Source organism: Leuresthes tenuis, unplaced genomic scaffold (genome assembly GCF_036924035.1).
Source record: "Leuresthes tenuis unplaced genomic scaffold, fLeuTen1.0.hap1 SCAF_3, whole genome shotgun sequence".
Lineage (NCBI taxonomy): Eukaryota > Metazoa > Chordata > Actinopteri > Atheriniformes > Atherinopsidae > Leuresthes > Leuresthes tenuis.
The window spans coordinates 9,835,977-9,862,478 of NW_027325357.1; the positions used below are offsets into that span (position 1 = coordinate 9,835,977).

General features: G+C 40.3%; 3 protein-coding genes across 8 annotated transcripts in view; 1 reads left to right on the top strand and 2 right to left on the bottom strand.

The window, feature by feature from the left end:
• Positions 1-2,226: 2,226 nt before the first annotated feature.
• Positions 2,227-7,550, bottom strand: LOC140303099 (F-actin-capping protein subunit alpha-1). The gene is made up of 10 exons (XM_072381721.1): positions 7,446-7,550; positions 5,950-6,013; positions 5,798-5,849; positions 5,634-5,697; positions 5,301-5,507; positions 5,139-5,218; positions 4,914-4,992; positions 4,741-4,812; positions 4,568-4,630; positions 2,227-2,520 (listed from the first exon to the last, which is right to left on the bottom strand). The coding sequence occupies exons 1-10, from the start codon at positions 7,479-7,481 to the stop codon at positions 2,380-2,382; spliced, it is 858 nt and encodes a 285-aa protein (XP_072237822.1). The 5' UTR covers positions 7,482-7,550; the 3' UTR covers positions 2,227-2,379.
• Positions 7,551-9,191: 1,641 nt separating this feature from the next.
• ncoa5 (nuclear receptor coactivator 5) lies at positions 9,192-20,461 on the top strand. Of its 4 annotated transcripts, none has more exons than XM_072381726.1 (12): positions 9,192-9,300; positions 11,218-11,277; positions 12,698-12,967; positions 13,193-13,300; positions 14,727-14,790; positions 16,526-16,732; positions 16,820-16,938; positions 17,555-17,687; positions 17,849-18,051; positions 18,281-18,485; positions 18,611-18,702; positions 19,494-20,461. In XM_072381726.1, the coding sequence occupies exons 3-12, from the start codon at positions 12,799-12,801 to the stop codon at positions 20,051-20,053; spliced, it is 1,860 nt and encodes a 619-aa protein (XP_072237827.1). In that variant the 5' UTR covers positions 9,192-9,300; positions 11,218-11,277; positions 12,698-12,798; the 3' UTR covers positions 20,054-20,461. The 4 variants fall into 4 exon arrangements, with proteins under 4 accessions (XP_072237827.1, XP_072237828.1, XP_072237829.1 ...); XM_072381727.1 differs by having other exon boundaries at positions 17,852-18,051; XM_072381728.1 differs by lacking the exon at positions 13,193-13,300.
• A 1,290-nt stretch (positions 20,462-21,751) lies between these two features.
• The window catches only part of slc12a5a (solute carrier family 12 member 5a), a 155,546-nt gene continuing 150,795 nt past the window's right edge, over positions 21,752-26,502 (bottom strand). For all 3 annotated transcript variants that reach the window (XM_072381724.1, XM_072381723.1, XM_072381725.1), the window contains exon 26: positions 21,752-26,260. In XM_072381724.1, coding sequence (XP_072237825.1) covers positions 26,169-26,260 — 92 coding nt within the window. In that variant the 3' untranslated portion in view covers positions 21,752-26,168. The remainder of the gene's footprint in view (positions 26,261-26,502) is intronic.

Sequence of the window (26,502 nt, forward strand, 5' to 3'; positions counted from 1 at the left end):
ATTTTAAACGAAAGAACAAAAAGCTATTATTCGCCTTTTATCTCCTTATTTTTGCTTGATTTTAATTTGTATTTTGTCGTGATAAATGCCCCAAAGGAGTCATAAACTTTCAACCAAGGAGTATTTTCACAACATTCTTACCTACAAACACAAATCAATTTAAACTCCTTGAAATCTTGTAAAATTTTGCTCAACCTATTATTTTATTTATGTACCAACACACACATAGGAGGATAAACTTAAACGAGCTTGAAAATTAGATGGGTATAAGATTTATAAGAAAAAAAATATGGTCGATAAAAGACTCAGATGATTTAGCACTTTGGGATTGTTAGCACTTTGAGATTTTTAAATATAAAGTGCAATACAAATACAATGTTTTATTATTAACCAACATACATTTGATTTCTTTAAAATTAGAAACATTTTAAAGACGACTATTTTTCATTTTGTCTAAATATTGTGAAATTTTGACTCATTTCTAAAACACAATTAACCTAATACAAACCCTTTTCTGCTTAATGATTTTATCGAGTAAATCAAAAACATTTTTAAGTGTCTTAATAACAAAGGATCACCACATCTCCAAGGACCACATTTGGTGCAATAATTTTATTTCATGAATAATAAATGTACTTACAGTTTGTATAAAAAATATAGCGCAGGCTAAAGGCAAAGAGCTGGCACGAGGACACCGATATTCAATCAGTTCAGGGGACAGAGAGAGGCAGAGGAAGCAATCCTCAAGAGGGAAAACAAAAACTGCTCCAGAAATAGGACAGGAAAAAAAAGAAAGATATTTATGTTGATGTAAACCTGCTACTTACAACCTTGCAGCAGGAATGCATTTTTTTTTTTTAAAGTACGGGATCTTTTGACTGAAATTTGATGCAACCGAGTCTCTCCTGTCGGCTAACATTTCAAACTGCATTTAGTACTTGCCTTCAAACAAAGAAAAGAGAAGGGATATTAGAAGCTCTCAAAGAAAAATAGCTATGTTCGATTAAAAATGTAAATTAGTTGCTACATGAGAAGTGGAGAAGGGCTTCTGGAGGATGTGTCCCTGTGGTGTCAGGATGTCTAACAATCCTTGAATGTAATACTATAGAAAACACCAATGTGTAGCTCTGAGTCAATCATTAATGAATGCATGTGCGACAATAGGGACATAATAATAAGAAGACACAATGGTGGAAGGATGGGGGAAATATGCCATATGAAGGGAGGGGCCCGGGGAGGAGCAGCCACAGGCCCCAAATTGTATAAAAGATGGAAACTTTCAGAAGAGACTTCAGACTTAGCCCGGGCTACTTCTCATGTATGGTCATATTGTAACTCTGCAATAAACCATCATTGGACCGTGAACCAGCTGAATCTATCTCATCTTTGACGCTTCGTGACTTCTCATCTTTAACTACTGAGTATAGCATATTAGGTAAATTGAACGTCCACAGAAAGTCACAACATCCCCTGAAACACTGAAGGATCAGACACATGCAGACAGTAGAATTTCTGTGGACGTTCAATTTACCTAATATGCTATACTCAGTAGTTAAAGATGAGAAGTCACGAAGCATCAAAGATGAGACAGATTCAGCTGGTTTGCGGTCCAATGATGGTTTATTGCAGAGTTACAATATGACCATACATGAGAAGTAGCCCGGGCTAAGTCTGAAGTCTCTTCTGAAAGTTCCCCTCTCTTATACAATCTGGGCCTGAGGTTGCTCCTCCCCGGGCTCCTCCTTTCATATGGCGTATTTTCCCCAATTTTCCACCATTACGTCTTATTTACTATGTTTACCCGAGGATGGGCCCGTTGTCCTATCTTTTTTTAAAAACCCATTTATTCATACAATAGTCCCTCCTCCTACTCCTGACCTTTCCCCTACATCCATATGTCCTGTTTACCATCTTTGCACTTAGTGTGGACATCATTATAGTCCTAACTATAAAACAGATATGGTGTTTTCTTTGTAAAGCCCTTCCTGGACATATGGTGCTCGCACATGCATTCATTAATGATTGACTCAGAGCTACACATTGTTTTTTTCCATAGTATTACATTCAGGGATTGTTAGATATCCTGGTAACCAGACACTACAACGTATTATGTAGATGTGAGAATTTGGATGGCAGGGCCCAGCCTAACTTTCACAGTGTAACCAAAGGCATTATTTGTTAAAAAATAAAAAATATACGGTTAGAAATGAGCGACAGAAACACCACTTTATGTGTTTTTTTTCTTTTTTTTTTTTAAATGAAGGCATTCCAACTTAGTCCCCAACAGAACCTGTAACTCTCTGAAAGGACATACAGTACGTTATGCTGCTACAGCTTCTCCCCGACCAGTCTGTCGTAACCCCCGACAGATGCCGACCTCTAGGCATTCTGCATCTCCTTGCCGATCTTGTAGCTGAGGATCTTGTTCCAGTCAATCTTGGTGCGGGTGACTGGGAGCTGTCTACGTAAGGCCTTGAATGTGGTGTCTGACATGGTCTGATAGTTCTCAGTGATGGCCACCTGAAAGACAAAAAAAAAAAAAAAAAAAAAAAAAAAAAAAAGGTACATCAGTCATGATTTCTACCAATAGACACAAAATATACTATGATGCAATTTCAGTTTTTACTTATTTTGTCAGTGTGACACCTCTCATTTCTTTATATAATGCTGAGAAAACAAGGAATAGTCTCAGTGATAAACTGAAACAAACATAAATGGAAATGCAGAAGATAAGGGAAAGACAGTTTGTACAATTCTAACAAGCTTAAAAGTTAACATTAGATCACTTTTATTCTTCAACACAGACTGAACCCTCTTAGACAAGCTTTCTTGTCATTTCTTTAAGTAGTCTTCAGGAATAGTTCTCCAGGCTTCTCGAAGGACTTTTCAAAGCTCTTCTTTGGATGTTGGCTGCCTTTAATTCTGTTCTCTGTCAAGATGATCCCACACTGCTTCAAGAATAATAATATTCTGATTTTCATTCCACTTCTTGTGTCATTTGGCATAGCTCAGCCTTTTCTGCCTGCTTCCCTGCCTTACGAATGGCTTCTTGACAGCCACTCTTCCATGGAGACCATTTCTGATGAGGTTTTGGCCAACAGTCAATGGATCAACTGAAGGGTCAGATAAATCTCTCACATCATGTGTCTGGTCTTTGCTGGATTTATTCCTACTAGGACATCACTTTTAGATTCAGTTCATCAGCTGTAGATAGTTCTTCTCCGTTATCCTCCACTTTTCAAGGACACCAGGCTAAAGCTAGATTTATAGATTTATACTCTTCCAGAACGTCGTTGACGTGACGTCTTCATTGAGCATTCGAAGTTCTGCGTCGAGGGAACACGTTGCTCTGCAATTCACTATGCTGGTAGGGAGGTGTGGCGGTACGTTTGAGGGGTTATGGCTGAATCCTTGCTTTTTCTTCCGGTCACAGTTAACAACAGTAAACAATGGCAACCGAAGTGGAGCAGCTGTAGTTGGAACTTATAAGTAATGAAGAACAAATGCTTATATTGCAAATGTTGAAGCGCAGGCAACAGAGAAGACATTCGCGGGGGTGGTCTGTACGACCAGCCGAGGCTGGGAACGGGTGAATTTACTACTCTGGATGTGAATTCACTGGTGTGAATACATCCTGGATGAACAAATGCACTGTAGATCATTTCGAATGTCAATGAGCTTCTTCGCTGTATACAGCAATTAAGACAGGAAAAAGCAACTGCCGGAAATTACGTTCTGAGCAGACCAATCACAGCCCTTACAGCCCGCATCTACGCCACGCGTAGCTAGAATTTTTGGGAGGTGCACGTCAGTCGACATGACGTTAAAGCATAAACTACAACTAAGATGTGCCAAGTTATCAGCCGATAGCCTTTTGGGAATCATCTTGTTGGTACAACAATACTACTTTATGTCTGTCAAACTGTGTCATACTTGACCATTTCTGTACTTGTTATTGTCAAATGTCTGCAAATGTTATAGATAGATAACAAAAATTAATTTTCAATAACATTTTTTTTTTTAAAGCCTTTTTTAGGCCTGAAATGTTCAGCGGTTTAACAAACAAAACAAAACGCTCAGGCATGAGAACAGGACAAAACCCTTCCACCCAACCATCCATTTTCTACACCCGCTTAATCCAACTCAGGGTCGTGGAGGGGCTGGAGCCTATCCCGGCTGCCACTGGGTGTGAGGCAGGGTACATCCTGGACAGGCTGCCAGTCAATCACAGCAGGACGAAACCCGTAGAACTATTTCTCAAGCGGACTTTAAAAAGACATTCTGGCTCCTTGGAAGCAAAATACAAACAAAGAATTTTGCACAAAGACAACTACACAAAAAAAAATCTTATCTTGTAAGGGCCTCAAACAAAATGTCGTAAACCAAGAAATAAAAAAAAACAAAAAAATTATAAAAAAGGTTGTTCTTTTAAAGGCAAAGACATTTAAAACAGCACCAGCTGTTTGCATTTCCAATGTGCTTGTCAGATAGGATATTACAAGCATACGTTGGGAGCCAGGGGTCTTCTCTTGCTCTCAGAGTTTTTATTAAGGCAATTCCCACGTACCTGGTATTCATTCTCAGCTTCCTCAATAATTTTCACCAACTCCTTTGCAGTTTGGCTCTCATTCTGCTTAAAAACAAAAAAGAAATGAATCAATTAAAAACTGTGGCACACATCACAGTCAAGATAATAATCTGAAGAGAAGTATTATAAAGAGAAAAGAAACAAAGACTTACAGACACAGTCAGTGATTCCTGTATATCTTTATGGCTGACCAGCTGCACATTCCCATCCTCATAGTAATGTACCTGTGATACACAGAGAAAATAATATCTGGGACAATACGATAAAGCATCGAGATTAACCTCACAAGAAACCTTACACTGAACCCAATGATTAGTCAACACACCTGTACTTTTAAGACTCCAACCAGCTGTGCTGTAGACTGTGAGACACTGAACTTCCATTCAGATCTGTAGCGGCCGTTCCTGGAAACAGAAAATGTAGAGGAAAGTGCTTGAAAGCTGACCCTAAACGCATCACTGTCTCTACCCAGCACAACCACAGTATTCCAGGTAGATTTGATTAAGAAGTTTAAAAAGACATCATTACCCTTTAACCGCTATCAACTTACCAGAAGTTTTTAGGCTCAAATTGATGGCCCTCGATGCAAGCGATAACAGTCTGCTGGCCATCGATTGTCTTCCCATAAACCTGAAATAAATTAGACAGAATCAGTTATTATGTGCAGTGCTGAACATGGCAGCTGCAGTGCAGACTGGTAGAATGAGCTCACGGTGCAGACTCCACTGGGGTAGTGCTCCTTGACGTAGGTCCTCAGAGCAGAATCACAGGCGTCTCTCCATGACCTGAGCGCCGCCTCGCCCTCGTGGGGCTGGGGGTCGCTAGCTTCCTTCCTCAGGTGGTCAAACTTGAAAGAGATCTTGTTATGTGGGTCAAAGAAGCGGCCATTGCCCAGATCTCCGTGCTCCGTTATCAGAACCTACAGAGGACGCAGATGGAGAAACCTGCTGTTACTGTGCGAGCTCATGAAGGCATGAACACGGGGACTACAATTACAGTTTTGTCTGGTTTGATGAGATGAGAAAATAGTTCAAAGAATACTTGCCTGATCTTCATATCCATCAATTTTGGCACGAGAGAACTGATCCATATTATACTGGGCAAAGGCACTGTATTCAAGAAAAGATTACAACCGAAAGTGTCATTCGGATGCAGAAAGTCAGTCTGCATTTGCTGAGTAGAAAACCAAATTGAAGAAATTAAACTTACTGAGATGACCCTTCCCTGAGAAGATTATCATTGTTGAGCAGAAGACGCACATCTGAAAATAATGAGCGTGAGATAAGCTTCTTTATTTTCTTTCACAGGTGATTATTACAGGCAGCCTTGAATTAAAGACGTAAATCATAAAGAAGGCTCACCGTTGAAAACTTCATTGAACTCCCCTGGAGGGGCATGCATCACAAAATTGGCTGCAATACGGACCTGAAAATAATAATAAGTTCATCATAATACTTAAAAATACCTAGAAGCATCACTTGGTCTTCCTCTTCTGAGAAACTGTAATTAAGGGGAAATTATTTTCTTTAAATCAAGACAATTCATTTTTGATATAACAGGTAAAGTGAAAAAGTTGCATGTATCCACACGAGAGAAGAGAAGGGCAGTGGGTTAATATTCTTGGCTGGATTGGGTAGCTCTACTTTGACCACTCCTTAGATGGTATGCAGTGTACAAGGGCTTTTCTTAGCCACCAGTATGCAAGTGTAAGCACGTGGTGTCAAAATCTTCAAGTAAACTAGTTGTTAGAAGCTGCCTCTGCTCTCATACCGCAACTTATGACAAGTAGAAGTAGAAGAAGAAGCATTTGTTATCAATAAATGAGTTACAACAACCCTGCTCTCTTTTTTTTTTTTAGCTTTAACCAGCCCTACTTCTTAGTGTCCCTCACAGCTAGGTTAATATGTGGTTGTGCCAGTGACAGGTCCATCAGTCAGGCGGGATTATTAAAGCCTTCGGGGTTAAAGCTGGCACTGACCTACAATTGGGCTATCCGGCTGAAAGAGCAGAGTGACTTTACTACAAGTAACCTAGTTTCACTGCAGCCCTCACTCCATTCAGATCCCAGAAAGCCCTCACAGGCTCAGACTCAGCCTCTAGGTCATGGTTTTCAACAACAACAAAAATCAGGTTTATGGATGCTAGTTCAAGAATTTCAATCTTGTCATTACATTTGGAATCATTTGAAAGGTTTACTGTAGTAATACCAGGAGGAGTAAGCTCCTGGCCACACCATCAGCCATAGGAATGCAAAGCGTATCTTTACAACATGTTGCAGCCTGATGCAGGCGGCTCGACGAGTCACTGCAGGGCAGCATCTGCCGACACTAAGAGCCACAGCTAAAAGTTACTGCCTGACAAACGCAAACGCAAAACAGACCAAAAGTAGAGTATGTGCATCTTGATTAAATGTCTGATCTTATCAGGACCAGTTGAGGAAGTTAAGTTACTGTGTAGTAAACTGGGTGTGGGTGGTGTTATGCAGCGATGCTCTGTCCTTACTGTAGATGCAGGAAGTAGCCCGACTTCCCCCGGTTTAGCATTAGCTAACCACTGCTAATTATTCTTCATGCACACTCATGCTAAATTAGACAGCATAATCACTCACTTTTGTGAGATTGGACACACGGGGTCGGAATCGAACACGTGTAAGCTTACATTGGAAATGTCCCCTGGAGGAAGGTTTAATGCTCAGCTCCAAACTGTCAAATACAACATTGCTCTGGTTTAGCTAGCTCCACCAAAACTTAAAACGCCCCATTGAGCAATCCATGCAACGCCGAGAGTTTTGTACAGAGCATGCCGTCTCAGAAAGCGCTTAAACGTAAAAGGAAACATAATTTCTGAATAATAATACCTTCTCTTCATCGCTGAGCTCTTCGAAATCTGCCATCTTGACTCTGTGAAGCGTTAACAAAGCAACGGTGGCTAGATGTTGCCAGGTATGTGTGCATCTCCTCCCAGCTCACCGCCCAGTCCGGAAATCGGTGACAAAAACCTGCATTTGGTCGAATTACTGACTTTAGAGACAGAGATGTGATCACAGATAAATAGTATATGTAAAAAAAAAAAAAGAATAAATATTGGCGAATTAGATAGATAACTGATCAACTTTCTGAAGGCTGAAATGCTTATCAGAGTCTAAAAACACTTTTATTTTTTCCTCAAAAATGATAAATTCTGATGCCCTCTCTAGATTAACTGTTATATTTGTACACGATCTAAAGCAGCGTTTTTATCTTGAGAAAATCATATTATACAATATTTTCATCCAAAGCATAACGCTGATCATTTTCCAACCTGGCAACCCCACCAACTTCAAGTTCTTTGGGGCAGATGATTAATTTAAAAATTTACAACTGTATATACTGTACTCTTTGATTGGAGCATTAGTGTTGTCCAAATACATATAGAAAGGCCCATAAAATAAAAATATCCCCTCATTTAGTCACTAACTTCAACAGGGATTAACAGATTCATTCTCATTGTCCCGTCATCAGGTCAGAGTAAGATCTGAAAAACTGAAAGTTTTCAAAATTATTTTTATTCTCACTTACTAGAAATAGAAAGATAGTGTTGCTTCACAGCACTTCACAAAAACAGCTAAACAAACAGTATGAGTCAAGATAACTCGATTAAAAGTATAAAGTATCTATGCAAATCTATGAAAACTACTAAACTGATATCTCAAAAGTAAAAATATACAATTGTGCATTGCATTTTGCATAGTCACCACACTAAAAGTATCTGCCCATTATCAGTTAAGTTCGCTGCTTGATTTCAGGAAGAAAGATCGTTGTGGAACTATCATAAGTTATAGAAGGGGTGCATGTTTTTCAGTCACTACTAGCCAACAGACTGGGTGAGATAACACCAAAATTATTCATTTTGATTGAACAGATCCCAATTCTTCAGCCCATTTTAACATCAAAACCGGAAAGCTGTTCTCTCACCGAAATCCACGAGTTAATTACATCTTATGTATACTGTCACTTGGCTTATTGTGAGTTTTATTCATAACATTCCAAAGACCATATAATTTTTCTTTAGCATTTCCGTAACAATATTGAGAAGGTAAACTGAAAGCGAATTGAGTTGAAAATAATCTGCTCTGCTATGTTGCACTAGTTTTACATTTCCAGTCCAGGTGGTGAGTTGTGAACCTTTTGTCCTCCACAACCGGTTTGACCCTGGATGCTTCGTCATTGTTTCCCTAAACACCAGTGACTCGCAAAAAGTTAAGAAAACTAACTAAATAAACTTCATTCATGGGGAAATACACCCTCCAGCTGCTGGCGAAAGAACACAGCATAATCGATGTGAGGTTAGATTTAAAAAAGGAGAAAAACTAAAACATCACATCCACTACACAGAATGTAGTTCTCTGAAATAATACAATTAGCTCAGTGGAGCAGAGCATGCTAGGAACTCCGACCAACCACTAACAACACGCAACAATATTATGAATAAAGAGAGAAACTATTATTTTTGGTATCTTGCGGTCTCCTGTGCTCAGAAAAGCGGCGTTAGGTCATTAGTCGCGCGATGCTGCACCGCCGCTGAAACCCCGGATATTGAATTATAACGCTTTTAGAAACGCGCATGCGCAGCTCGGACTCATAAACGGTATATTGCTACGTTTTACCATAGAGCGGCTAGTGGTTGTCCGTGGCATCGGGAGACCTGAAATAAAAATAAGACATACGTTGGTGGTAAGTACACATTTGCATCGTTGTCTATAAAATAATAATACGCACTGTGACTCGTTTTCTAAATACGACTTGTAACTGTGAACCTAGTTGTTTGGTTTTAACCTTTCATGTAGCTAATGCTAAGTAGCTAACAGCGAATGCTACATGTAGCTTAACCATTACCACACAACTAACAATATATTAAAGAGTGATTGCAAACAAACGGAAGAAAGATGTTCTCAGTTTTAAGATGATGGATTTCAGATTTAAATTATATGGTTATCTGTTTTCATACCCTGTGCTGTCGTGCGTAGCACGCCATTTGCAACCAGACTGGCATGTGTGTTAGAATGGACTCCATATCGAAACAACGACATTAGCTTATTGGCTAACATAAGGCTATAAGCTGCCATTGTAGGAGTAAAGTATTTTCACAAATGATAACCAGTCAGTTCGAGGTGCTGCCCAGTAAATTGGCCCCGTAAGCACAGTGCATATCTGGAGTCAGTGGTTGTTTTATTTATCTAACATATGTACGTGTTAACCTAAACTTGAGCTGTTGGAATAACATAAAACAAGTTGCATCATCAAACGCCAGATAATTTACTGCATAATTAATCTTCTTAAAATCCCTGGCAGAAGAATAAGGAATCACCACACTTGGAGGATGTTCATTCAGCTTTTTTGCATCGTAAAAACACAGATATGACACCAGGAAATAGCTGAGTATTCATCGAATTATGCAAAAGAAATTTTTTTTTGGTTTGTAGTCTGGCTTTTATGGCAGCCTGAATTATTTTAGGCATAGCCTTAACTTATAATGATTAATGAGATGACACCTTTTTATTTTAAGAAACTTTTATTTTTTCATTTCCACCTTAAGTTGTCATTGAGCTTTTATGGCAAAATGGATTACCATCCTGAACTACAACTTGGTAACAATGGTGAATCTCTTTTCTTTCAGCCAGTTTCTTACAGTTTGGTCACAAACACTGACTCTGATTTCTGCCTATTTGTATTAGATCCCCTTTGGTGCACAGTTTCTATTTTCAAGGCATAACGCTTTGAGTTTCCTCTCTTAACTAATTAACGCGACCATCCCACTTTGTTTGTATCTGCTCCAAAGTTCCGACCTGGCTGATTTCGAACAACCAATATCTCTTGTCACTCTCTGAGTTGAACAACGTTCTTGATGGAGTTTTATAATCCTTTCTGTTGTTTCCACTGGCATCTCTGTTGTTGGGGGCACGTTTCTCATTTATCGGTCAGGTGCAGCAGCTCACTAAGCTCTGCAAGCACTCTTTTAACTGCAGACTCATGCATATGTAGACTAGTGCAAGTTTTGTTTTAGAAATACGAATTACAAGGTGATTCCAAATTTGTTTCCGTCTACTTCATAGGAAAAAAAAAAAAGAAGCAGAAAATCTCAATTTTATTAAGATTTTTTTTAGGTACGATTTACAAAGCCAGAACATTCAGATATTGAATTAAACAATTTTATGTCATATGTGTTTTGTTAATTTTTTCACTATATTAAAAAGCTGAATGAACGTCCTCCAAGTGGGATGGTTCCATGAATTTATTTTATTTTTTTTCCCCCAGGGTCGCGTGGCTAAACGTCTGAATGGTATTTCACCACAGCGTGGTGCCAATACACCAAATTAATTCAAATACATTGTCTCATGATGTATTTACACAAATGCCAGAGTTAAATGTCAAGAATTTGAATTTTATTTATTTATTTTCTAAATTAGAAACTCTTCTTATGACTCAAAGTTAATCTGGGTCAGTTTGTCTGAAGGAGCCTTAGAGAAACTAACTCAGCTTCTTCTGTTTTGGTAATCGGTATGTTGTGAAGTTATTGTAGACAGCTCAGAGCATCTGAAGTGACTCATTCTTTAAACTCTGGCTAACTTAATTTTTTCCCTTTTTTTATAGATATTTGGGTCTTCAAAAGTAGGCAGACTCCGAATCCAGGGCATCCAGGTTCAAGTTAAGGTATGTAAGGGGCTGCTCCCTGAAAAGCATGTATGCATTTACCTCCAGCTGAAATGTAATGTACGTTTGTGCTCAAGAGAATCTTTATTCTCAACATCACTTTACATTTTGGTGTCGATTTCTTTGGAGAATAAAAGAAAAACGGCATTTCTCCAGAGGACGAATGTGGCTTTCTTTTAAAAGAAACATTTGAATTTTGACATTTTCAGTCGGCCATAAACCTGTCGTTTCATTTTAAAACGGATTTTCTCATGATGGCTCCACTATTTCAACAGAAGAGGACATTTTAAAACAAACTTTTCATTTCATTTTTACAAAGTGCTGCTCGAAAGTCGTCTGCATGTTTTGGTGGATTTCTCTTGCGCGGTGTGACCATAAACCAACAAACTTGTTGAATGTGTGACTCGTAATCGTAACTTATTGCCGACAGTCCATTTTAAATTTGGTGGGAGAGAAGGTCTTACCCTCCTCAACATATTCTTCTTTGGTGCCTTTGTTTCAAAAACTGGGTACAACTTTGGAATTTGTACCTTTTTTTGTATTTTACATCACAAAATGAGTCATTTCACCTCCGATTCAAAACATGAATACTTTCAGAACAAAACAGGCAGTGATGGAGGTTTTCTTTTCATGCCGCGGTTTGAGCTACAAAATGATGTTTCTCCTTCAATGCCTCTGTAGCAGTGTTGCCATTTCTTCACTTCTTATTTGTTACTGGGACATTTAGCATTTGTTTTCAAAGTTTTTGGCTCAACAAAGAAAGCGAAAACTCATTCCTCATTTTAAGTGAAATAATAATACGGCCAATTAATATTGTTCCATTTTTCCGGGAAATTTTCACGATGAGACGCACATCAAACGGGCTTTAAAGGTCGCCGTCATTTGAAGCGCCCGAACCCGGTAAACCGCTTCGATCAAAAGATGAGCCACCGTTAAATTTCACGGGCAGGAGGAGCAGCCAAGTGCGCTTCTCTGATCAGTGCAAAAGTGGAACATTTGCGGTGATATTCTAACATTTTCATCATTTCTGTCGATCAACGTAATAAAGTCGTCGGCCGCTTCTGCAAAGTTTCCACTCGCCTGCGCGAGGGAATTTACGTTCGTCGTTGATCGGGGTGCATTTGATATTCACCAACCTTCAAAACTGTTGCTTGGGCCACTTTTTAAGGCAAGCACTCAAAACATTTTAATGAGCACAAGAGAAAACAAAAGACAAACGATACAGACAATCATCGCGAAGACGCTGCTTCACACGCACATAGGTTTTTCACCCTTGACATTTGCTTTTGAAAACTAAATTTCAGCGTTTGAGTCTACTTTGTCTTGAGCTTTGTGATTTTGATCTGCAACTTTTGATCAACTAAACTCTTTATCCTTGAAGGAATTTGATCTCTTTTCTTAACTCACTGACATGTTTCAGGATCGTGGACGCTTTAAAGACGCTTATTTGTGAACAGCCCGAACCTGTTCAAGCATTTGAGGCGCACGAAGAAAGAAACCGGTAAACCGTGGGATCTAGTCATGTCTCGCAGAAGAAGCCACAGCCCGTCACCAGGGCGATATTCACGCACCTGCAGCAGTAATGATCCGAGAGATTTGGAGAGAAGAATTTTTGTCGGGAATTTGCCGACTTCTGACATGGAAAACAAGGATTTGGAAGGCCTGTTCAGCCCATACGGGAAGATAGTCGGTTAGTAAATTCATGAGCGATAAGTTGCCAGTTTGAATTGATTGCAGTTTACATAAGGAAGGCTGTCCCTGAATGTCACAGCTGTTGGAATATTTTAGACACAGCATTAACTTAAACATTGATCTTACTATGTAATGCAAGAATGTTTCTACTGATGAACTGGATAGGTATCCAAATGTTTAGTATGGTCTTAAGTTTGTGCCACTTAAAATATTCCTCTTCCAGGCGTATCCTTGTTTCGAGGGTATGGATTTGTACAATTTGAGCGTGTTGAGGAAGCTGAGGCTGCAAGGGCGGCCCAAAAAGGCAGAATATATAAAGGTTACAAAATAGGTAAGCCTTACCTGCAGAAAGTGTGATTGTATGGCTGAAGAGGATGCGTATTAATTGTTTAATGGGCCATAAAAACAAGAAAATGACAGATTCAAGTCAAGGTTTTCTCTTTTCTTGATGGCAGTGATGATTTGAATCTCGTTTGTTATCATTAAAAATGCCTATAAAGTGCAAAAATGCAGCTTTTAAAGCTAATAGTTGTCTGTGCAGGATTAAATCCTTAAGATCATATGCAACATATTCTCACACCAGGGCTGAACATTTGTTCAAATTCAAACGTCAGTACCCAGAGAAACTCTCTTATCCGGTAACGCATGCCCTGGTAACTAATGTTGCATGTTATGATTACTGCGTTGCTACGGAAGTGGCGGAAACTAGTGAGCAAAACTGGCCTAAGAGGAGTAATCGGAAGCAGTCTTTGGAAGTATTTTTGCATCCTGCATGGTGTAAAGAGGTGGTGCTACTGCAGCAGCAGATGGTGGTCAAAACAACTGGTTTCTGAATTAGGCACTGGGTCTGAGCTGTATGTTACAACGGCAAAGTGCATTATAGGAACTGGATTTCACTTGAATCCCAGTGCATGACATTTGTTAAACGTCTTAAACAATAAACTCCACTCGTGTCTCATGAGGATCTCTGTCAAAGGTCACATCTGAGCTGCTTTTTGACCGAGAAGTTGCTGAGGGTTATGGGAACTGCAGTTAAGAATGCTGTAGTGACGCAACAGTGAGGCGATGGTTGGCTGAGTCCAAATCAGGGTGTAGTTCCTCCTTTGTGCATCAGCTCAGTAAACCCTGAGTTTCACCACTGCTCCAGTCCCCATCTTTAAGGAACGCACAGACATATGTTGCATTTGGTCTTACTGGTTTATTTGGTAAAAAATTGTAAAATTGTTTATGACATTCTGATCTTTTAAACGCCATTTTAGCAGTATGTGTTGACACTCAGCATTTAATGGATTGTATGTGTTTGATGAGAAGAGCGGAGCCCTGACCAACAATAAACAAGTGCATTGTAACATTCTGATGAATCTTTAAAATCTCTTGTTTTATTTGCAGTAGTGTTTTGGATTTCAGCTCATCGTGGATTTATTTGCGTCACTTATGTGGGACACTTGTGCTGTCGGGATTTTCTTAATTTCAACTCTGATCTAACTACTTCGTTCATCCTTTGCCAGTTGCAAGCAGATTTTAAAAAGGAGAAACTCCTGAATTTCTTGTTCATTCCATCTCAATTTGTCAGATTTGGCAACTCAATTCCGCTGTTTTCTGATCTTTCGCCCAGTTTGGATTTTCAAATTTGGATCCTGGCACTCGGTTTCTCCTGGATCGTGAAAGTGTTGACGCGGCCAGTCATTTTGCGTGAACAACATTAGCTGATCTACATGTCATTGTTATGTTCAACGTTTGGATTGATTTATTTTCAGATGTAAATATGGCAGTGGAGCGACGGCAAGCTAAACCTCAATCCCAGCAGAGCCCTCCACGAAGGTAAAGTAACGCAAAATGGATTTTGACCATCACCTCTGAGGTGTCGGGTAAAAAAAAAAAAGCGTGTTTAACTTTTTCCCCACCTGTAATTTCCACCAGTGAAGTCCTCATGGAAGCTGCTGCATCGTTGGATGGGTTTGTGATGGTTTATGGAACAATAAATATCTCACTCGAAGAATTCCTATGTATTGAAATAAAGAACAGAGACATATTGATGTAATTTAAGTGTCTTTGTCTCCAAGATTATTGACCTTATGGTGTTCAGCCACAGTGCTTTTTGATGTGTGCTTTCCACCGCACATTTCTTCTTGTGTCTAAAAGTTCAGGTTAAACATTAGTTACTGTCTTACATCCAACAACATGGTCTCAAGTGAAATATTTATGTGCCCTGAAACGGTTTTAATCATGGGAAACGGCTGTTCTCAAACGGGCCGCACTGAAAATGCGCTTCAGGGAACCTGGAGTTTAACTGGTCAACAAATGTGTACTTGCATTTACGACTCCATTACACCGCACGATTACTGTGTTGTTGTTTTTTTTCGTTTTTTAAAAATGTTTTTTCTTGAACACCTACAACCATCCATCAGCGGAATAACGTTAAGCCATCCGCTTGCTTGCGTCTGTGCGTGCATAAAACGCCAACCGTGGGAAAGCATCTTTAAAATGACAAAGCTCCGTCGTGCTACCTGTGATCAAAATAAATGTTTTTATTTTTTTTTTATTAACAAGCAAAGGGTTACTCCGGTTACTTGTAGCACCTAAACCAGCTCACAGCTGGCCACGTGTTAACAATTCAACACACGCCCAACCAACAATGATTTCAATAAAAACAACGTGTACAGCACTTATTCTAATATGATTTGATGGCATTTTCTAAGTTGACTGTCTGTGAAGCCCCCTCAAGGCTGAAGGTGGCACCATCATTTTCTGGAGCACTTTTACACTCATTTGCAATTATGTTTTGCTGTTATCTTCAATAAAGTTTGCAATGTGTTTGATCCACCTGAGCAAATGGGTTGGGCTGGCTTAGTTAGAATAGACCGTTTAAAGGAAGCTCATACAGTAGAAGGCAAGGATGACGTAACTCGAGCGTCATCTCTGACAGTACGTTTAGGAGAACGAGCACAATCGTAACGAAGCGGTGTCAAATAAATGTAAACTCTCAAAATCGGGTGTATTAACGTAAAACAGCCGAGCTTCTGCTTACGGATCGGAGGTGGTGTTGGCTGAAGGCGAGACGGTTCCCTTAATTAAATGCAAATGTTAATGTGAGGAAACCGGAGAGGTTCCACAAAATACACTCTGGGGTAACAGCTTTGGTTGACCTTTCACTTTCCGACTTGAGTTTGAACATCATGCAATAGGATTATATCCAGAGGTTTTTTTCTTTTTTTTTTTAATCACAAGGCCTAAACAACATAAAAACAACATAAAAACAAAACGTGTCTCTGAGGAATGGGAAACAAATGATCTTGTAGAGCGGAATATGCTAAAGGAACCAGCTTGTTAAAATGGTAGTTGGTGATCGGTTAACTTCAGATGGTTGATGATTGTACTTGTCCAGGATCACTGGACTTCTTTTAAAGATCCTTGAAGAGTTTAATTTCTACCTGGATTAAAAAAAGAGAAAGAAACTAGGCTTCATGTCACCAGTTAATAAGTTATACCCACTGTGGTGTTTCATAGGAACTCTCTCTCTTGCTGTTCTCGCACTAATTGAAAACGTTTCTCTCAGGGCCCCGTACAACAAAGAGCCCCGCCCTCGATCACGTTCACCCATTTATGGGCGTGACACACGAGATCCTCGGGACAGCCGCGATGGGAGGGACTCTGGTAGAGAGCAGAGACCAGGAAGTCACTCCCGTGACCCCGATTATCGATACCGCAGCACGGCGAGCCGAGACAAGGACATCCGGGGTGACCCACGGGACTCTGCCTACAGGTGACTGACTTTTGCCCATGTCAGCTGCAAGTCCCAAATGACTTGTCTATATTTGTTTCTGAACTTGAAATCTTTTCCACATAACAGAGAAGATTATGAACGATACTACCGCAGTGGCAGCGGGGCCGAGGATTATTACAGGAGGAAGGATGAACCCTACAGGGACCCTTACATGGATCCCTGGAATGGACGCCGTGAGCCAGGAGGTAAGTTTACAGCACAGAGTAATCAAAGTCTCTGAAATGATATTTCATTTGTTCAAGAGAACACATTCCCGAGTGTTTTCAATAAAAAAAATCTTTGTTCTTCATGTAAAACCTCAAGTAATTTTTTTTCTACCTCAAACATTTTTCTTTTTCTTTTGATGGAGCACAGGTTTACAGCAAAAGGCCTGTTGATAATATGATTTTTATAAAAAAAATTGTGTTGTAAACATAATTTCTTTGAAGTATTTTGCATATTTGCTGCATGTCAGAGGTGGAACTGAGGCTGCGTTCACACTGCTCTCTGAACAGCACAAATCAGACCCAGGCCACATTCAAATGTAAACAATGGACAGACACCTTTGATGGAGCTGGTCAGTGGAAACAAAGTGAGAGCTTGGGCTTCTTCTTCTGCACATGCGGGTCACGTCAGGGCAGTTCAGACTGTTCACACTGCAATCTGATGGCAGTCGCATTTAAATTATGATGTGAACGGGGGGAAAAAATCGACCTGCAGTGTGAATGTAGCCTGAGGTTCAAATTATTTAGTTTTATCAGCCGTTTTACTGAAATAAATGAGGACGACACTGATGTGAGACTTTTCTATCCTGCTCAACAGTAGATGATCGCGCTCGACCTGAGGAGCGTCGTCGTAATGAACTGTATCGACAGTACTATGAAGAACTCCAGCGGCGCTACGACACTGAACGTCCCGTTGACTGCTCCGTGATCGTCGTCAACAAGGCGCAGAAGTAAGTTTACTCTCTCTGTTCTTTACAGGGAGCAGAAGCATTTGTGTAAATATTCAACCAGGACATGGCATGCTTTCATTTCATATCGCTCCTCTGTCTGTGTGTGTGTGTGTGTGTGTGTGTGTGTCTCTCTACCTGTACCTGTGCTTCAAAAACAACTGTAGGGAGTATGCTGAGACGGTCGGGCGGAAAGTCCGTGATTTGGGAATGGTGGTGGATCTGATCTTCCTCAACACAGAAGTGTCTCTTACCCAGGCACTGGAAGATGTAGGCCGAGCCCGCACTCCTTTTGCCATCATCATTACCCAGCAGCACCAGGTGCACCGCTCCTGCACCGTCAACATCCTGTTTGGAACACCTCAAGGTGATTCACAGCAACACGCATGCATTAGTCGTGTCACTCCGGAAGTAGCGAGCGCAGCCTTTCAAAGGAATGAATACCCTCTGTCGTCGTGCTTGTTTTTGTGGGTCCTTCCACAGCAGGAACGCATCGACTTTTCTTTTACAATCACTCTTTATCGAGTCTATGTGCTGCAGGTGAATTTTGCCATTTGGGATTAATCAAGTGTTGTTGGATTCCACTGTTGTCACAGAGCATCGAAACATGCCAATGCAGGATGCCATGATGTTGGTTGCCCACAACTATGACACCTACAAAGTCGAAAACCGCGAAAAAGAACGCGAGGAGATTGCCAGAAAGGCCGCGAAGATGGCGGATGACGTGTTACTCAGAGAGCCTGACAGAGAGGGTCATCCCTCATCGGTGCTCACCGCCGTCACACTGCTGTCAGAGAACAGGTATCAGGTTTAACATGTTGATTAAACTATTGTTCTCATAGGTTTCTATGAAAACTCTTTTTCTTTAGAATTAAACCTACTCACATTTGTAGTAATGAGTTTTTTAAACTGTGCTTGTCGGATAGATTTTTAACTCCAGAAGAACTGGACAGTCTCATTGCGTACCTGAAGGACAAAAGAGCTCGGCTGGTACGAAGCACAGCGGATCCTCTTGCAGGTAATAAGTTCATTAAAGGACAAGTTCACATTTTACAAGTTACTCTTGTGCACAAATATACCTATAATATATATGCCTACAGAGCGCACCTGAATATAACCGCACCCTCTCATTTTAGAAGGAAAATCCATTTTGTACTTGTATAGGCTGCACCGGATTATAAGCCGCAGGTGTCCACGTTGTAATATGAGATATTTACACAGAAAGATATTCCACATAAGGATTTTTAAACTTCTAAATAAATGCGTATGGTAACATAAACAAATACAAACTGCAAATGCATTTTTTTTCGAACAGTGCCCGTAACACTGCTGGTTTAAAAAAAAAAAAAAATTTAAAAAAAGACGCCTTCTTCATTTTCCTCCTGCGCACTAAAACCATCAAAGTCACCTTCTTCAGTGTCCGAATTGAACAGCCTCAGAACTTGGTCACCCACTTCAGTCTCTTCGTTGTCGCTCTCACAATCTCATCTCAGATTGATCGCCTTTAATTTAAAAGCTGCATCATATGCATTTCTTCGTTTGTTTTCCATGTTGAGGGTGAGTACAAATGATAGATTTACAATAATTTCGCAGTGTAAGTGTGTTTGATTTATCGTACGATTTCATTGGACCACTGTGAAATATTCGTTAATTTTAATGTTCTAATGTTACGAGGCAAAATGTTTTCGGCGGACTGTATTATAAGCCGTGGCGCTCAAAGCCTGGGAAAAAAGAAGCGGCTTATAGTCTGGAATTTACGGTACATTAAATGGGTGTGTGGTCACTGTAATTGCGCGTGTCCCCTTACAGCTGCGGTCCACGTTGGGGCTCCTGCAGGAGTGCACCATGATGGCCAGCTGTCATCTGCAGGACTCCCTCCATCCACTCACACTGCCTCACAGCCAAGTCACCACAGCCTGTCGACTACTTCGAGCGCCTCGGCCAATCCGAGTCATCAACAGGAGCTGCAGGCTAAAATCCTCAGTCTGTTCAACAGCGGCTCTGGGACGGGCGCTGTTGGCCACCAATCTGCTGCCCCCCAGTCTCATCCCTACAGCTCTCTTGGCCCATCTCCCTCCCAAAACCCATCCCGCCCAGCCATGCCTGGGCCACCCACAGCCGTATCTCAGGGTTACGGCACCCCGCCGAGCCGCATTCCCTTAGCACCAAGTGGTCAGAGAGCCCCTCTGGTGGCTTCAGGTATCAATTTCGACAACCCGAGTGTCCAGAAAGCTCTTGACACGCTCATTCAGAGTGGACCATCTCTCAACAGTCTAGTGGGCCCCGTGGCCTCTCAGCAGCCACCTCAGAGATCAGCAGCCACCATGGGCCAGGTCCCACCCATGTCCATGTATCCCCGACACTACTGACGGGCTTATTCATGTGTGGCCCCGCTCCCCCTCTAATAGCAGTAGATACCGCATCTTTCTCTGTGTTACACATTTACCAGCTTTGTCTTGGTAGACTGTAGGAACGTTTTGTAAAGGTTTTTATGACCCTTTTTTCCCCCCCACACATTGTGTTGAAATTGGATGATTTCAGACTGCTGATTGTCTGTATTTTTGATTGTTCGCCTGAAGAATTTTATTGTCTTTTTACAAGCAAGTTAAACAGTGAGGTTCTGAAGTACATTTTGGTTTCTTGATGGAATCTGTTCTTTTCCAACCATTACAGTTTGTGTTTTGTAGTTTTGCACAGTATTCTTTAATTTGTATTTTTGTTGTCATGATCAAAACAAGACATGATTAAAAACTCAAGACACGATTGCTGTAATAAAATGGTATTGGTTTATTGCATTTTGTGCTGACAAATCTATAAAATGGTACGGGTATCGCCAGAAGCCATAGAGATAAGCATTTGAAATGTAAGATAAAACTACATTTTTTTTCCTCTTTTTTTTATATGTACCATGAATCACAATAGAGAATAATACATGTCCTTTTTTTTATTTTAGAATATTTAACTTACACTGACACAGAAAATAAACACCTCCACACTAATTATTTGTTTTATTTACACGTTGCTCCCTCCCACCCTTGCCCATAACCACCCCCACCCCCCCCATCCAGCAGTTGCAAGTGCACGTGTACACACACACACACACGCTCCCACAGAACTGAAAGGAACACACTACAGCTTAACTATAAGACTGGGTACAGTAGTAAGGAAAAATAATGAACGCTTCAGAGTGAACAAACGTTTTTCATATTAGTGAAATTTGACACAGGTGCGTGTACGCTAATCTACATCCATTATGTGTTTCAAGCATTCGTACAAAATAGTCCAGTGAATTAGAAGCCAGTTTGGACAACGAGATGGTTCCTCTGTAGGGAAGCGCTGCTTTTTAATTTATATCTAGTACTTTTTAAAACTTCCAAGTATTGAAGGAAATAACTTTTGGGGGAAATGTGTGCACTTTAGGAGGTTAATATCATTCAAGTCTGTAGCAGCTTGCTTAGTCGGGCACAAAGATTGAAAAGGAGACGTGGAATTCCAAAGTTTTAGGACCAAATGCATGAAATGTTGCCTGTTCGCCCCTTCCAATCTCTGTGCCAGTTCTTGACAAGAAAGAGCATTTACCAAAATTTTAAACTCGACTTTCTAAAGGTTGTTCGTCTGGAAAACCAAACAATTTGGTGACTTGAAATGTCCTGGGGTAGAACCGCAGCTCTTGAGCAAAAAAAAAAAAAGTCCATCTACAGTTTTGATCAGGCAGCAGATAAAACATCTGTCAAGCAACTTGTAGTCAAATGTTTTCATATATTTTAGCACATCTGCAGTTAACCATGTGACTTGGTTCAAAGATTTCAACAGCTGCTACAAATTTAAAGGCTATTTTCCTTGTCTGAATCTAATTCACTGGATCACATGTTTTCACACTCAACTGATAAATACTTTGGTAATCAGTTTATCTGCAGGTAACTGACACAACGAAAGGACCTTGTCAATAGATCTACCATAAAAAATAGAATTTTGTACCATACTATTCATCTTGGATACAACAATAGGCCAGTCCTAAGGAAAGAGAAAAATAACTTACTACAAGAAAGAAAGGTTTCTGACTGATATAAACAAAACACTTTTTATATCACAAACATCCAATATATTTTCAGCACACCTTGTTCAGGGTAGTTGCATGCATGCACTGAGTTACACAACATAACTGGGATGGGGCTCTGCTTGCACTGCATTGACAGCCACTTGAGCTTTGACTCCCAGAGAGATTGCGGCTGTTGTCTTCTCTCTGACGTCAGACACGTCTGTGATCTACTGAAGGTACGATCTTTTCTCGCCTCAGACTGCGAGGCCTCTCTGCAAAAAAATCTGGGGTTTACTTTGTTTTTGTTGACTTCTTAACAGGACAACCTCATCAACCCAGTAACAGATGTGTTTCAGAGCCCTTAATATCCATTTAAGGATGGAGACTGTGTAATGATCACCCACAGATTTGTCTCATGCTACAGTTGTGCAGGTGAAGGATCTGATCTAAATCACGGATCAGCTGGGGGGGAGAGGGGGACATGCTGGTTTCCCAGTCAGCTATCTCCTGTTGTCCAAGCAGAGCCGGTACCAGAATTGGAAGCGCAAGTTTATTCTTTGATCATTTTTCTGAATTATACTGCAGTCACATTTAAAATACAGAGCTGAAGGTGGATTTTGTGGCTGGGATGGGGGAGACCAGAGATTTTGGGGCAGATGGAGAGAGGCGGGGTGGGAGGATTCACAGAAAGAGTGACACGCACTATAAATTCAACAGTTATTTTTCTTTTAAATAAGTTTGGCAAGAGAATAAATTAAAGACTGTAATGCATGCTAAAATGTCCAAAAGATAACAAAATAAACAGATTCTTTTCCGTTATAATTAAATGATTTTATAATGTCAGCTGTCAGGCTGTCACAACTGGCTGTTATACACCATTTATGCCACCAGAGGTCACTGTGAGGCAGTCTGGACCCTCCACTGCTGCAGACCGTCGCAAAGTGCCCTCTCAGTGTGAAGTGGCTCACTGTCGCAGCCACATTTGGTTTCAACATGATTTGACCTCTTCAGGGTCCAAAAGACCTGGCGACAAACACTGCCATTCAATCGGTGTCTGCTGACTCCTGTTCAAACGAAAACAAAACTGACTAAATGAGAAAAGAAACCAAAGAGAGAATGATATTGCACATGATCTTACAAAACTCCAAGACTTTGTCCACAGTGATAGAACAGTGTACAACAAAAGACAACACTAGTAGGTTACAGTGTCTCTGACTTAAGTGATATATATATATATATATATATTTACAAAAGTGAAATGATCCTTCCTAAGGCCCATCTATTCGCAAACTCAAAATCTCCTACGTTACATAAGACTACTTGAGCAAGATTGAAATAGAACAATTAACAATATAGTGAACTCATACTTTTCTTCTTTTTTTTTTTTTTTTTTGCAAAAGACTTGTTTTCAAGGTCTGGCCATGTTACCGACTGCAGTTCTCGGAAAATACTCATTGAGAACAACTGGCCGCCTCCTCTGCCCCACTGCTGCACCTTGAACATGTAAGTCGTTACTATAGAAACTACTCAAACAAATATTGCCACAGAGTACCATGCAAACAGCAATTATAAAACATTTATAATTCAATAAATAAAGGAATTTCCAATAAACTTCCCCAATAAACATCAGACATCTTCTCTTCTGAATAAATTTAAAAGGCTCAGATGATGCAGGCGATGTTGCAGAGGCAATCCTAAAATAACAGCGTTCCTCCAAAAACTGCTGCGAGCAACCTCCTCGTCAGCGTTAAAAGAAAATCCCCCATGACCCGACACTCCGACATCTTTGAAAACTCGGAGTGGCTTCTTGTTAAGTATCACAGGTGTCAAAGGTAGTTTTTCCAAACAGCAACATTTATCAAATACATCAGAAATACTCATATTTAAACATTTTGGCAACGCCTTCTTTAAATACACCACAGAAATGAAAATCCTGTTATCTTAGAGTCGCTTCTCTACTTGTGGGATTTTAAGATAAGAAGAATGAGGAGATAATTTAAAAAGAGAAAAAGGGTGGCGCGTTTGCCCTCAGTTGGAATATTGCATCAAGATATTCAGTTTTCTAGTAAAACAGAAAGCTAACCCTGTCCAGAGATCACAGGCCAAATGTATACAGGTAGCCTCGTCTTGTTAGATAAACACCACCACCACTGATATGTATGTCTATACCCTTTTTCACTTTATCTTTAATGTTGACTCAGTCATCTATATTTACAGTACATATAAATCTATAGATGCCTACTGTAGCAGCATTCACAACATATGGTCAGACATTCAAGCAACACTAAAAACATTAAATAAGTTTTTTTTTTAAATAGTTCTAGAAGCTAATTTGTTTCGCTTCCCTATACTGTATATACGGCGTATATATACGTATTTATTTATATTTATACTTCTACTACAAGTGCAAATGACCAAAAATAGTTTCTTCAAGAAAAGAAACAGGAATAATCAAAGTAAAGTGACAGCTGTCCTTGGTCAGAGTGAAATGATTCTGGATTGTATAAGACTTACGAAATCTACATATACAAAATATACGTGTAAAAAAATAAATAACATGATCACATGAGTCCAGATTTCAGCTATTGCACATTCCTTCCAAGATGCACTTTTTCAACCCAAGTATGATTTGCTAACAAGTAGCTCAGTCGGGGACACTTGTGGCTCAAATCTTCACCAATCTAGAGGATATAAAATCTGCCTGAAGAATCTACTGCATAGAGTTCATTCTTGTGGACGAAGCGGGGTTTGTAGCTACAAAAGTCGTAGTCCTCTTTGTTTGGAGAAGACCCTATAAACTAATAGCTGATGGATGTCCAACATCTCACCCTGGTCTCAGCAGCTGGCTGTTCATTCTTTAACTATCTGTAGGGGCGACTTTACAACTACATTGTCTCTAATCTAGTTTCACGTAGACGCTTCTTGCAACTTTTTAGTACATTTTGTTCGCTCTCATTGGAATCAATAAAGTTTTTGTTCCCTATTTCTCATCGAAAAATACTTTGATATGGCACATTGAATGCATCTAAATTTGGCAAAATGATGATACATAGCTTTGAGTGGCAATAAAAATGACATAAAACTATTTAATCAATATGTTTAACATCTGTCTATAAACATAAATACATATTTGTTCTCTAAATGAAAAAATAACATTTAATTTTATTCTAATGAACTTGATGAAATCATCAAAATTTCACTTGTTGCACAATGGTGAACAGTGCAGGTACAGTGCTTTTTTTGAGCTTATACTGACGGTTATCCACCTATTAGGAACCTATGCCATCCAATAAATAAATAAATACAATAAATAAATAAATACATTTTTAAAAAGAGCAATTTCGAGCTGTCCCTTTAAGCAAAGGAACCTTTTCTCTCCATTAGAAGCTTTTAAGTTTGTCACAAAAATACTACACTCATACCGAACAATGCGTCAGAGCTTGTACATTATTTACAGTGACTCACGAGGGTCGAGGGCTGCTGGCGATGGTAATCTCCTCGAGGGATGGGCTTTGTACCGTTTCCCCACTCTGCTGTCACACCAGCTTTCAACTAGGAAACTATTCACAGTTTAATCATGTGTCAATCTCAAGAAACTAAGCTAGCCTTGGAATTTCTTTTCTTTTTTGGCACTAACAGTGGCCACGAGGATAAACAGCCACCAAAGAAAGAGTTTGAAAGGAGGGTGGATGTCACTAACAGAACAAGTGTAATAAAAACACACACACAGTTGTAAGGTTGTCGTGCTAAAGAGTGATCAGGTTAAAGATGAAACCGCAACTCTGACCCATATTTCAGTCTCCTTTGAATACATGAATTTCACAGTTCTTATTTAACAGCTGCACTCTCCTCCTTCCTCCAACTTTCACCGGAGCCGCAGAGTCTTTTGCCTCGGATGACAATTGACATCAGTGACAACAGGCTGCGTCCGACCACCACGAGGGAACCTAACAGACAGTCCTACACTGAGCTGATTTCAGCTGCCTCTCCTTTGCTCTGAGTGGCAACCATGTTTGCGCCACATTTGTGTTTGAAAAAAAAGTTTTGAAAATAGACAGACACGTACATGCATGTGCACTCACACCTCAGCTGACAGCCCGCACCCACCAACACCTCCTCCTGACCGAGTGCGAGTTACTACAGCAGATTACAGACTAGCAGAGAAAAGGAACAAATCGAAGTAGCGTTTATTTTCGTCTTGTGGTTGCGGTATTTAGAGCAGGTTATTGAACAAGAGTAAATGGTTTCGTTTGTCTGCTGGGGAAGGAGCTGAGGGAGAGGCGCTGAAGCTGAGCGGGGCTCTTGGTTGGGAGTGAGAGGACTATCTCACAGAAATAAACAGGACGTGATCGTGAAGCAAAGTTGATGAAAGGATGGGAGTACAGCTGACACTGGATCGGGGCTGAGGGAGGGGTGGTAGTCGGGGGAGTGGGGGGGCTGCTCTTTCAGGAGTAGATGGTGATAACCTCGCGACCGCCTCCGCGGACCAGGAGGACCCGGTTGAGTCCTTCAGTGAGAACCTCCAGGAACTCCATGTCTGTGGGAGAAAAGTTAAAGAAACAACCGAGAGAACGCAGCACATTCAGCCGCTGCAGAGTTTCCATCCCCTTTGCCTGGAGATGAAAAGTGCACAAAATAAAAACACGCACACATTTCGCAGAAGTCAACAAGAACACAACAATTTATAATACAGAAAACAAAACAGCAGACTTGAACTCATTTCAGAAAGCACAACATTTTGGCCACCCAGACAAAACCTCAGGGCCATCACGGTCTTCA